General features: G+C 48.3%; 1 protein-coding gene across 6 annotated transcripts in view; it reads left to right on the top strand.

Annotated features, from left to right (window-relative positions):
- The window catches only part of BRSK1 (BR serine/threonine kinase 1), a 662,917-nt gene that overhangs the window by 122,110 nt on the left and 527,030 nt on the right, over window positions 1-13,777 (top strand). For 3 of the 6 annotated variants that reach the window (XM_063942809.1, XM_063942810.1, XM_063942808.1), the window contains exon 1: window positions 12,483-13,107. The exons of 2 other annotated variants lie outside the window; for them this stretch is intronic. In XM_063942809.1, coding sequence (XP_063798879.1) covers window positions 12,996-13,107 — 112 coding nt within the window. In that variant the 5' untranslated portion in view covers window positions 12,483-12,995. Of the gene's footprint in view, window positions 1-12,481; window positions 13,108-13,777 lie in introns of those variants that run through there. One more of the 6 variants, XM_063942807.1, reaches the window with a different exon arrangement.

Here is a 13,777-nt window from a genome sequence, read left to right as displayed (position 1 = left end):
AAAAAAAAGTAGCTAGCGAGCGATCCAACTCGGAATGACCCCCCTAGTGCAGCCCTCCCTGTCATACCCCTCTATCAGGTTCATATATGTGTGTGTAAATCTAGCTCTGATACTGGCCAGTGCCTCCCCAGCCATTTACCTCACCGCACGTCACTGTTACCTGCCGGTAAATCCTTTTCTCGTAGTCCGTAGAGGATGCTGGGCGCCCGCCCAGTGCTCATTTTTCCTGCTGATTACGTTTATCTTTCTGCACATTTTTTCATGTGTTCAGTTGTTAACAGCTGTTGCTGTTGCGTTATGCATGCTGGTTGGCATGACTTATGTTTAAGGCCATGTTAGCCGACATGTTGTTTATGGATGGTGTGAGCTTATGTGAATCTCGCCACAAGTTTAATAGTAATTCCTCTCTCAAGAATGTCCGTCTCCTCGGGCACAGTTCCTATACTGAGGTCTGGAGGAGGGGAATAGAGGGAGGAGCCAGTTCACACTGTTGAAAACTCTTAAAGTGCCAAAGGCTCCTGCGGAACCGTCTATACCCCATGGTCAGGGCCGGTGCTAGGGTGTTCGGCGCCCCCCTGCAAACTATAAATTTGCGCCCTCCCTCTCATACGGTAGTTAATAAAATGAGAGCGTGCGTCGGAGGCAGCAAAAAAGGATTATGGTTTCCCACGGGGTGTGACCACACAACAGTACCCCCAATTCAAATTATGTCACACAGTAGCACAATCTTATTCACATTTTACCGCACATAGAATGAGCTGAAATTCACATTATAGCACACAGAATGAGCCGAAATTCACATTATAGCACACGGTAGGACCCGAAATTCACATTATACCACACGGTATGAGCTGAAATTCACATTATAGCACACAGAATGAGCCAAAATTCCCAGTATACCACACGGTATGAGACGAAATTCAAATAATAGCACATAGAATGAGCCTAAATTCACATTATAGCACACAGAATGAGCCGAAATTCACATTATAGCACACAGCATGAGCCGAAATTCCCAGTATACCACACGGTATGAGACGAAATTCAAATAATAGCACATAGAATGAGCCTAAATTCACATTATAGCACATAGAATGAGCCTAAATTCACATTATAGCACACAGAATGAGCCGAAATTCACATTATAGCACACAGCATGAGCCGAAATTCCCAGTATACCACACGGTATGAGACGAAATTCAAATAATAGCACATAGAATGAGCCTAAATTCACATTATAGCACACAGAATGAGCCGAAATTCACATTATAGCACACAGCATGAGCCGAAATTCACATTATAGCACACTGAATGAGCCGAAATTCAAATGATGCCATATGGAGACAAAATTCAGGGAGAGTGACAGCAGGGACAGGGAGAGAGAGAGGGAAAGTGACAGCAGGGACATAGGGACAGGGAGAAGGAAAGTGACAGCAGGGACATAGGGACAGGCAGCGTGACAGAGAGAGGGATAGTAAGGGCATACAATAGGGACCAGGGAGAGAGAAAGGCAGCAGGGTAAGATTACCTATTTAGCAGCGGCGGTGCTGAGGATGCTGTGGTCTGCGGTGCGGTGTATTAGGAGGCTGTGGTCGGCATGGTACGGAAGTGCAGAGAAGGACTGAGGGCGGCGGCAGGGCGCAAGGAGGAGGAAGCTGTGGTTGGCGGCACTGCGGCTCCTATGACCACAGCGCCACTATTTCAAATCCGCCGTTGACCTGCAGCCAATCCGGAGGGGGCAGGATAAGATCAGTGGTGAGGAGCAGGAGGGGGCAGGATGGGAGCAATGGTGCGCAGCAGGAGGGGGCAAGATGGGAGTAGTGGTGCGGAGCAGGATAGGAGCAGTGGTGCAGAGCAGGGGGGCAGGATGGGAGCAGTGGTGAGGAGCAGGGGGGGCAGGATGGTAGTGAAAGGTACTCGCTCTCGCTCGCTAAGTTAAACAAGAATGTCACCTGCTCCCCACAGCTCCCGGGTCCCGGCCGCCGTTGTTCCCTCTGTGGACAGGAGCCGCGGCGCTAAGACAGATAGCCAGAGCAAGTGTGATTAGAGCTCCCGTCGTGTCCTGCTCCTCCATCTCCTCACAAGTCCCATCAACAGAGCAGCTCTCCTGTGCTCCAGGAGCCTCATACCGGGGAGTCGTCAGGAGAAGCGTGGAGACACTACATGGCACACGAACGACACGTGACCGGGCGCCTTGAGGGCGCATTAATCGGCAGCATGGGGGGACACATTAACCAGCGGCAAGCTTGTGAGTGGGGGGGTGCCATGATGCCTTTGGTCGGCACACTGCTATTAGTAAAATAAAAACAAAAAACTTTCATACATACATTACACATACATTATAAATAATTATACATACATTACATATACATTATACATAATTATACATACCGTCCACAGGAGGGGACGGGTGCAGTGTGGTGCTGAACAATTAATTAAGAGGTGGGGAGGAGAGGGGAGGGAGACCGTGACCTCACCAGAGAAGAGAGCCGTGTGGACCGGTGAAGAAGAGCCGCTTCTCGTTGCCGGAGACGCAATGAGAAGAGGGAGTAAGGTAGCCGACGCCAGGACGCTACAGTGTGACAAGTGCACAGCAGCAGGGATGCTGATCAGGGACAGCGCCTCTCCAGCCCAGTGCTCTGTGCTTTGCATCCCTTCGCTGAGCGTGTTATGCCGGGCCTGGTGACAGGAGGGGCAGGTCAGGGAGGGGAGGAGACCACCTTTCTCCTTGCAGCAGCGCAACGTTATTAGTCCTGCTGACTGAGCCACTGGTTGAGGGCCCCCAAGTGCTGTGGGCACCCATGCATTGCACTGGCTGCTGCGGCGAAAGTTCCACCCCAGCCATCTTCCGTTAATGCCTGCAGACAGGCCCTGCGCTACCTGCTCAGCAAAGAGATGCAAAGCAAGTAGGCGCCTGATTGGAGAGGAGCCTTCCTGCTCTGCATCCCTGTGCTGCGCTGCCCTGAGCCTGGCCTGACCCCCTGCAAATGCAGAATGCAACGGCACCAGGAGCCAATGTTCTGGTATCTGGGAAAGAAAGGTCAGGAGGAAAAAGTATAGCAGTTAGATGGCACCGCCAGGCCCTGGAAGGGGGCTTTGGTACTCGATGTGTGACAGTAGGATCCTTTAAAAGCATATTAGCAAATGCAGGTGACAGATGACTATTATCATCTATCATGTCATCATCCATCTGTGTACTAACAGGCCACAGCAAAACCAGACATGATTCAACTATTTAGCCCAATTGGCAAACTGAGCCGAGTTTAGACAAGTGGCTGTATCAGCCGATGTGTGACATTGTAACGTACATCTATACAGATTCTTCCCTCACTCTGCTTATGTTTACCAGTAACTGGTAAATACTGCATGAGTAAGGGATTGTAAGCACTTGCAGCTTGATACCAACTTGTGGTGGAGGTGTCCTGCACCCTGTTCTCTGCATTATAAGCAGACTTTATACAGTAGGGATTTATTGATTTATACGAAGTTTGTTGTTTATACCACCTGGATGCTGGATAGGCCGAAAATAGAGGCGTTCATTCATCATGCAGTTTAGACATCAACTTGTTTATAGGGCGGAATCGGAGTTGTATGATAATCCTGCTGCAACTGCAACCCCATACTCAGGTAAAGTGCTAAAATGCTAGTTTAAGTTTCCCCCACATGTACAAGCGTGAAATGGACTGTGTAATACGTGAAACACGTACTTTACTTATCTGAGCACTGTGCAGATCCCTCAGCTGGCCCATGCACTCCCCCAGGCTGCAGAAGTGAAACTTATACACACACACAAACACATATACATACATACACACATACATATACACATACATACACACATTACACATATATACAGACAGTACATACACACAGTACATACACACACTTTCTCTCACCTTTTTTCCATCCACTTACAGACAGTATCACAGGCTGGTTGGAGGGAAGGGATCTGCCTCAGCTTGGGGATCCCGTTTAGCCCCGCCCCTTTTCGTTCATGTAACCCCGCCCCCTTTAGTTCGTGTAGCTCCGCCCACCTTCCATCCGCTCATCATGCCTCTGTAGGGAAGGAGGGAGGGCTTTAAACGGACGGCGCTGCTGCCTGTCAGTTTGCATTTGCAGGCGGCAGCAGCAGGGGGACAGGCCAGGCCCAGGGCAGCGCAGCACAGGGATGCAGAGCAAGAAGGCGCCTCTCCAATCAGGCGCCTACCTGCTTTGCATCCCTTTGCTGAGCGGGTAGCGCCGGGCCTGCCCATGGTACTAAAATGGACCCCAGCATCCTCTACGGACTACGAGAAAAGGATTTACCGGCAAGTAATTAAATTCCTATTTTGTGTCTTATTCAAAAATCTCAAACTGGTCATAAGGTATAAATACATGTTATATAAAAGTAGCTTTGTTCTCTTCCATTATATGAATATTATTAACTTATCATTTAATTTGTACATAGCACCAGTAAAACAACAGCATCCCCTCTTCCCCGCCTACATGACATCAGATAGGGAGAAGGAAAATGGGTGCTACAACTTTCTGTGTAGTAGGGTGCCCCTCCTGGCACCACACAAGATGGAAATGAGTGCCATCGGGGTACCGACCATGCAGCCGCCTTGTCCTTGTAATCTGAGCAGCACTCTACAGAGAATACTTGTAATCCAGATCACCCTACCACCCCCACAAACACACACGTAGAATCATTTTACTCAGCGGCCAATTAGCCTACTACCAGTATGTTTTTGGACTGTGGGAGGTAACACATGAGAATGTGGGTAGAACCATACTTGCCTACTCTCCCGGAATGGCCGGGAGGCTCCGGAAAATCGGGTGACCCTCCCGGAATCCCGGAAGGGCAGGCAAGTCTCCCAATTTCTGTGATCCCCCCTGCCCGGCCGCCCACTTAGCAAGTAAAGTGGGCAGTCCGGGCAGACGATGACGCAATTCTTGTTGAATTGCGTCATCATAGCCACGCCCCCTGCAGTATAATGCCGGTAATATCGGCATTACACAGCGGGGACGTGGCTTAAATGATGCGATACATCAGCCACGCCCCCACCCCACCTCCGCCCCACCCCCATTCTGCCTCTGCCCCGCACCCTCTGCATGTCACTACCCTGCTCCGCCCTCTGCTGAGCCGGCCTGGCTGCTCTTTCCTGGAGAGAGCAGCCATAAAGTCGGTAAGTATGGGTAGAACATGCAAGCTCCACACAGATAGAACTCTGTTCAGGAATATGACCTCATGATCCAGTGCTGCGAGGCAGCAATGCTGACCATTATGTATCTACGGGCTTGATTCAGAGATAGACGCTGACACAACAGCGATGTGTAGAAATGCTAATGCAGCAGGAGGCATCTAGAAAAAAAATATGCCTCCTGTCATCATCGGAGTGCTGTGTGTGAGACACAGCAGCGGATCACCAACGTAACCATCAGAATGACCTCAGGGCACTGCCCAGCTGGAGCCAGGAAACCTATGTCAGAAATGCATGATAATTTAGTGTATTAAGGTGGTCATTCCGAGTTGTTCGCTCGTTGCCGTTTTTCGCAACGGAGCAATTAGGTAGAAAATGCGCATGCGCTTAGTTATTTAACACAAAACTTAGTAGATTTACACAGGCTCGAGCAACGTTTTTTTTCAACGCTCGAGTGATCGTAGTGTGATTGACTGGAAATGGGTGTTTCTGGTCGGCAACATGGCGTTTTCTGGGAGTGTGCTAAAAAACGTAGGCGTGCCAGGTAAAAACGCAGGAGTGGCTGGCCGAATGCAGGGCGTGTTTGTGTCGTCAAACCAGGAACTAAACGGACCGAGCTGATTGCAATCTAGGAGTAGGTCTGGAGCTACTCAGAAACTGCAAGGAATTATTCATTAGCAATTCTGCTAATCTTTAGTTCGCTATTCTGCTAAACTAAGATACACTCCCAGAGGGCGGCGGCCTAGCATTTGCAATGCTGCTAAAAGCAGCTAGCGAGCGAACAACTCGGAATGAGGGCCTATGTGCACTGCACACATTCCAAACACAGGACACACATGATTAACCCTTCTCCTGCCAAATACACCACTACACAGCTGTATTATACACTGTGCAGTGTGCACACTCCCAGTGATCAATGCACTATATCCCTCCTCACAGGCTTAACACTACCCGCCACATGCAGAGCAGGCTGGGGATGCCAGCCTCACTGACTACATGCAGCTCCCACACTTGCAGCCAGCAGCACCTAGGAGATACTCAGGAACTCACCCTATGGGTCATCAGCCTGCAGCAGACCAATATCAAGATGAGCCCAAACTCAATGCAGCTCCAAATTTTCCCTCTATGCTGCTCCCTTACCTTGTGTTCCTCCCCCTGGTTGGAAGTGTCCGGGATTGGCGGGGGACGAGTGAGTGACAGAGGCTCACGCCTCCCCCCCCCCCCGCCCCCCCTCCCCTGAGTGAGGCATTAGGGATAGCTGCCTCCCTGGGGATGTTTTCATTGCAGTCTAATATCACCGCAATCACTGATTACTGCAATCACTAAATGCAGTAATATTATTGACCACTAGGCATGCCCCAGGCAGTTAATATGTATATCAGAGAGGAGGCTGAGCTCGCTCTGCCTCACCTCTCCTCACTCCTTGCATTTGCAGTAGAGCCTGGCAAATTTTACTAGCTTTGACTATAAAAATGATTAACAATTCTGGTCCTTTTTACTGCAAAAAAACCCAAAAAAAACAGCAACAAAAAACTGTTATAAATATCTTTTTTTGTATTATTCTAATTTAGAATAATACAAAGTATCCCTTCTAGACCTAAATTTATGGTGGATTGGGAAAAGGGCTTAAATGGTTTGATATGAGAGGTTGATTGGTCGGAAATATTTCGCAATAAGTTTGCTTCTTCTTCAAGCGTGCTAGTGGTGGAAACACACTATAAGGTGCACTCACGATGGTCTCATTGCCCTAATCTTCTGGCTAAAATGTACTCTGTGGTCCCAAACACCTGCTGGAGATGCATGACGGCAGTCAGAACTCTGCTACACATCTGGTGGGACTGTCTTCTTCTTAAACCTTACTGGCAGAAAGTAGTAGAATCGGCCAGTCTCATTCTGCAGGAGGACCTACCTTCTTGCCCTAGTTTCTGGATGCTGAATCTCTTGCGAAGACCTCAGTCCCAATAAAAAAATTCACTGCCTGCCATATTCTTAGTGCTTCGAAGGCAGTTATACCCAGTGCTTAAAGTGGTCCTAGAGAGGTGGTGGAACTCACCCCCCTCCCCACGGCGCCCATGAAATAAAGGTATTGCGCGCGCCTACGGCGCGCGCAGCAAAAAGGGGGTGTGGTCTCAAAAAGAAAGGGGTGTGGTCACACAATAGTAATAATGCCCACAGTAGTAGTACCCAAGTGGAAATTTTGAAGTGGGGGTATGGAAAAGTGAAGGGTGCAATTATGTGCGCGCCGAAGGCGTGCGCACTCCTGACAAGGGGGCGTGGCCACGCAAAAGGGGGCATGCCCTTCAGTGTAGTTTACCACATTATATACCCCTTATACACATTATGCACCACAATAGTAGGACCCCTTTCACATTATAGCTCACAGTATGAGCCGAAATTCACATTTATACCACACAGTATGAGCCACATTCATATTACACCACACAGTATGAGCCAAATTCACATTACACCACACAGTATGAGCCAAATTCACATTACACCACACTGTATGAGCCGAAATTCACATTACACCACACAGTATGAGCCGAAATTCACATTATAGCACACGGTATGAGCCGAAATTCACATTATAGCACACAGAATGAGCCAAAATTCACATTATAGCACAGAGAATGAGCCGAAATTCACATTATAGAGTGACAGAGTGACATGGAAAGTGACAGCAGGGACATGGAAAGTGACAGCAGGGGAATACAGTAGGGACTAGGGAGAGAGAAAGGCAGCAGGTTAGATTACCTGTTTAGCAGCGGCGGTGGTCTGCGGTGCTGTGGATGAGTAGGCTGTGGTAGGCGTGACGTGGAGGAGGCTGTGGGCCTCGGAGATAGTGCGGAGGAGGAGGCTGTGGGTGCGCAGAGGTCCGAGGGCGGGGCGGCAGAAGAGGCTGAGGGCGGCTGCAGTGGATCTGGAACCAGGCTGGCTTTATTATCCCTGCCGCCGCATCGAGCTCCTGTGACCACGGCGCTAATATTTCAAAACTGCTGCGGACCGGCAGCCAATCAGCGACAGATTTGAACTAGTAGTGCCGCGGTCACAGGAGCTCGATGCAGCGGCAGGAATAATAAAGCCGGCCTGGTCCCAGATCCGCTGCAGCTGGGAGTCTGGAACCTGGGCTTCCAGTGCGGCGGCGATGGTAGGGGCGGAGCGACGGAAGCAGACCGGGAACGCAGCTTCTTTGTCGGCCCATACAGTAATGCCCCCAGCAGTAGCATCCCTTATACAATGCCCACAGTAGTAGTGCCCCTTATGCAATGCCCCCAACAGTAGTGCCCCTTATGAAGTGCCCCCTTTACAATGCCCTCATTAGCTGTGCACCCCATCAGTAATGCCCTTAATGGTAATGCCCCTGTGTAGTATTGCCCCTAGTCGTTTAGCCCCTGTAGTTTAGCCCCAGTAGTCATGCCCATACTGGTAATGCCCCTGCAGTTATGACCCCAGCAATTTACTCCCCATCCCTCTAGTTTAGCCTCTGAGTGGTAATGCCCCCAGTAGTTTTGCCCTCATGTAGTTTGCCCCATGTAGTTTAGCCCCCAGTGGTAATGCCCCCTGCAGTTGTGCCCCCAGTTGTTTAGCCCCTGTAGTTTAGCCCCCATGTAGTTTGCCAAAGTTAGTAATGTCCCCAGTAGTTTGCCCCCTTGTAGTTATACCCCCAGTAGTTTAGCTCCTGTAATTATGCCCCCTTGTAGTTTAGCCCCCAGTAGTAATGCTGCCAGTAGTTTGCCCCTTTGTAGCTTGCCCCCTTGTAGTAATGCCCCCAGTAGTTTGCCCCCAGTAGTTTGCCCCAGCAGTAAAGCCCCCCAGTAGTTTGCCCCCAGTACTAGAGCCCCCCAGTAGTTTGCCCCTCTGTAGTTTGCCCCAGTAGTAAAGGCCCCCAGTAGTTTGCCCCCAGTACTAGAGCCCCCCAGTAGTTTGCCCCTCTGTAGTTTGCCCCAGTAGTTTGCCCCCAGTACTAGAGCCCCCCAGTAGTTTGCCCCTTGTAGTTTGCCCCAGCAGTAAAGCCCCCCAGTAGTTTGCCCCCAGTACTAGAGCCCCCCAGTAGTTTGCCCCTCTGTAGTTTGCCCCAGTAGTAAAGGCCCCCAGTAGAAACGCCTGTGGTACACATATAGGAAGGAGGGAGGGAGGGGGGGGGGAAGAACTATACTTACCTAGCCCCGCTCCCGCCGCAGTCCTCTCTCGCCGCCCGCTCCTCTGCACTATGAGAGAGACGTCATGACGTCTCTCCCATAGCGCGCACTGACAGAGCCGGAAGCCGGAGCTCAGTACTGAGCTCCTGCCTCTGGCTGCCGCTGCGGAGAGGGAGACGGGCGCCCGCTGGTAACGCGATCTCAGCGGGCGCCCGGCATCTCCCTGCAGCGCCGCCCGGGACATCGGGTTAGGTGAGCCGAGGGAGGCGGAACTGCGTTCCGTCTCCTGGTGGAACTGACGGAACGCAGTTCCGGCCCGTTCCGGCTCACTTTAACCCCTGGTTATACCAGTCCACTGGAAATCTAATGTGATTCCTATGTCTGAATGGTGTGCACGGATAGAGCACTATTTGGTCATGGATGATCTTATTTCCTCTTTAGCTATCAAAAATAAGGTCTTCTCTGCTATATGGAATCCATAGTTAACATATAAGGAATCTGACCAGTATAAATCACTACATTAGGAGGTACAGGTATTGGGAATTTAGGGGGGAGGCTTTGTTGTATCCCCTGCTATTTTTAGATCTAGGGGATGCAAAGCTCTCCTTTTGTCTTTCTCATTTCTCTTCTTGCTTTCATTTCGATTTTCTCTTCTCTCTTTACGCTTTCCTTTTTTTCTTTATTGCAATTTTAGTGTTTTAAGTTTTTGCGGTTGGTAACGTGTTCTCTGAGAGAAAGTTTATTTCAAATACAAACGGGCTTTCCTATGTGTACGCCGTTAATTATTATTATTACCAGTTATTTATATAGCACACACATATTCCGCAGCGCTTTACAGTTAATATGATGTTTAGATCTAGGCATGTCATCCTGTTTGTGATTTTGTCGCATGTTACATCACTTGCATTATGTATAACTGAAAACTGTACAATAAAAATAATTTGCAAAAAAATAATAATACAAAGTAGGTATTTATATCACAGATCACTTCAAAATCTCAGTATGACAGGTATGGCTCCTGCATGTACCTGCCACAAATGCCAGTAGCTTGACAATCAGGCCCCTTAGGGAAGTGGCAGGGTGACTTAAAAATGTTATACAGACATATAGTGATAGAGCAGATATATAGGGTGTTCAGCTACTTAACCACTTGCCTGGCATGGTTGCATCAGATGCGACCATGCCTGCAAGTGCTTTATCTGACCTGGTCGCACAGGATGCGACCAGTCAGATAGAGAGTGTTAGCAGCGGCGGGGAAGGGAAACTTCCCTCCGCTGCTGCTGTCAGAGGAACCGGAAGGTCCCTCTGCCTCCCTGCACTCTCCCCTACTGATTGCCGTGCTGCCGATCACAGCTGATCGGTCAGCACGGCAGGATCCCCCCCCCCCCCCCCCCTCTAGCAGCTGCAGACAATGGCATCCGCTGGGGAGTGTAAATTAACCGTTCCAAATCACCCCCAGACTCCCCCTGTATACCTGGAGGCTGTCCCGGCTTTCAAAATGAAAGCCGCGATGGTCGCAATGTTTCTGATGTTCCGATGGTCATAATATTCCCGATCGATGTTTCGCTGTTTGCGGAAACATTTTTTTATTTTTTTTAAATAAAAATAAAAACATTTTTTTTTTTTAAACTCTAATCATTTGGGATAGGGATAGATTCATGTTCACCTAATTCAGTCATAAAAAAAACTGACAATTTCGGAGCGGTTTTTGGTGAAATAAATCGTCAGTAAAGTTGTTAAAGAACCCACAAAGTTGTCTCCACATCGGAAACCTGGCGGCTGGGTTTTTACTGCATTTTACCATTAGTACATCCTGCCCAAAGCCTTTCCTGTCATACTAACGTATAAGCCACAGAGTTTGAACTATATAAAGTATATGAAAATACAAAGAATAGTGGATATCAGAAATATCTTTTTATTGTTTTAATAATGTTTTTAGTCAAAACTCTGGAGTGAAAAGTCTATGGTAGTCTACCTTTTCAACACATCTCTGATCAAAACTCACCCAATTTCCACCAATATATACTGCTGCACCTGTGTATAATGCCCAGAAGAAATCTTGGCTTCATGTATTGTGTGTAAATCTGGCTCTGGTTCTAGCTAGTGCCTCCTCAGCCATTTACCTCACCGCACGTCCCTGAGACCCAGTATCGCTTGAACAGTAGGATCGTATGGTTGCGCGGCATGACCACAAGAAGTGAGACGCCGGTGTCACTGTTACTGCATATGAGATCACAGACCAGGCCCGAGAAAAAATCTGGTGTGTGCACACTCAGGGCCAAAGTTGTGATTCTTGGGGGTATATTTTCCCCCATCCTGCAAAATTCAGAAATCAGCCTGTTATGTAGCTACAAATGTGAAATTGCAGTAGATAACAGGGAACAATGGCGTGTACTACATAGCAAATACAATTTCAAACATGACGATTTGGGAACATACTTCTCCTTTATATGATGCATCTTTTATTATATGTTTAATGGTCTTTTAACTGATCAGAGACCCCTGTGAGTGTTTAGCAAAGGTATTAGCTGCTCTTGTAGGCTTATTTATTCAATAACCGTGTAGCAATGCAATGACACAATATTAGATTACCTCTTTTTCAGCAATAGCATGTTAAGTGTGTTACCCAAGGCTAAACAGAGTAATTAATGTCATCAGTCACCATCCCAAATAAATCATAATGTGTGTACTAGATTGGATGGGGAATGAGGACTGGTCCTACCCATAACACCCAAAGGTCTTTGCCGGATAAATAAATGCACTGCTGCCTCCCTCAAGCGCATAATCTTCTCCTATACATTTATTTTTCCTGCCCATTTGCTAGCCATTCCTTACATGCGTTTAGTGAGTCACAATTCCCAGCTGGTTTCAGATTGTGAATGGCTAATAACCTAAACTAATTTGAGAGGTCTTCGCCCCTCCTCCAAAACTGCCATCCCTTTTGACTGTACGGTCTGTCTGTGTATGTGTGTATGTGTGTGTGTATGACTACAGCTGGTGCCACCCCAGCAGGCAGCAGGGAGTAAGGGTGTGCATGTGGGTGGAGGTGGGGTGTTTAGCAAAGGAGAGGCAGTGCACGGAAGGGTTAAACTAATTGTAGCTGTCACTGAATCCCCGGATGCTGATGTAAGGAGAGAGAGAGAGAGAGAGAGAGAGAGAGAGAGACACCCAACCTGCACATTGCAGAGGAGGTAGCAAAGAGAGAGAGAGGGAGAGAGAGAGAGAGAGATTACTGAAGAAAAGCCTGTAAGGTGGGGGCCGGAATACATCAGCAAACACAGCAGCAGTAGCATCAAGATCTGATCTGCATCCAGCAGTACCCAGGGCTGCGTTCCTCCTGATGATGCTGGTACCAGGAGTATAGCTTCCCCTCCACCCTCCCCCTTCCTCTCTCTCCCCATTCCCCCTCCCCCTTGGATGCATCAGCAAAGAGGAGCACAGATCAATTTCCCCCTTCTACCCCCCCATTAACAAAAAAAAAGAAGAAAAAAAAGAAAAATCCCATAGTAAAAAATACAAGGAAAAATAAATACAAGGGAAATCCTAGAAGAACGGAGACAGGGGAAGGAGAGGACACCTCTCCTGCACTGTTTTCCTCTCCCCCTGTTCTTTTGTTCTAAGCCTGGGAGAAGAGGACAGGCCGTTTAAAAAAAGGGGGACAAATTCAGGAACCATGTCCAGTGGCAAGGAGGCAGGTGGAATTATTCACCCATACCAGCAACAGCAACATGCCCAGTACGTTGGACCCTATAGGCTGGAGAAAACGCTTGGCAAAGGACAGACAGGTGGGCCTTATTTCTTACTACTTCAGACTTATTTTGTTTCTCTTCCAATGTAACAGTGGCTGGATTTAAATTATGACATGGCATTACTGTTCTCCATGATCTGTCAGAGGAGTACCAGCTGGAGACATGTCAGGGAGAAGGTAAGTATATTCTGGGGGATTTACAGATGAGCAGGGATGAGGAGTAATCTCTACGCTGGAACTTGCTTCTAGATGTGGCAATTGCGGGGAAACCTCAGGTAGATAAATGGTGAGAAGGTCTCTTATGTGTGTCATTTCTGTAGTCGGTGCTAGTGAGGGAGGATCTGTAAATATCCCAGCCTATGCTGAGATGTAGGATTTCACCACTGATTCTGATGCATGGATTATAATGTACCGAGTAGAACACTATATATATATTTTATATAGAGTCGTTAGACTTTAATATAACTAATTTTCAATGAAATAGAACAGATAACGTTGTGTGATATATTCCACTTTTGGCAACTGCATATGCACTGCCTGGGATGCCAAGGGTCTGTTCTCAGATGCTGAGTGATGTGAAGATTCTGTTCTATGAAGGGGTAGGTTCTATACTGATATGTCACATGAGGGTTCTGTTCTGCCTGCTGTCATATGTAGGTTCCATGCTCCCACTTGAAAGGTCCCATTCTGCGATAAGAGGGTTCCGT

This window comes from Pseudophryne corroboree, chromosome 10 (genome assembly GCF_028390025.1).
Source record: "Pseudophryne corroboree isolate aPseCor3 chromosome 10, aPseCor3.hap2, whole genome shotgun sequence".
Taxonomy (NCBI): Eukaryota; Metazoa; Chordata; class Amphibia; order Anura; family Myobatrachidae; genus Pseudophryne; species Pseudophryne corroboree.
This window is presented reverse-complemented; position numbering and strand designations above follow the sequence as displayed.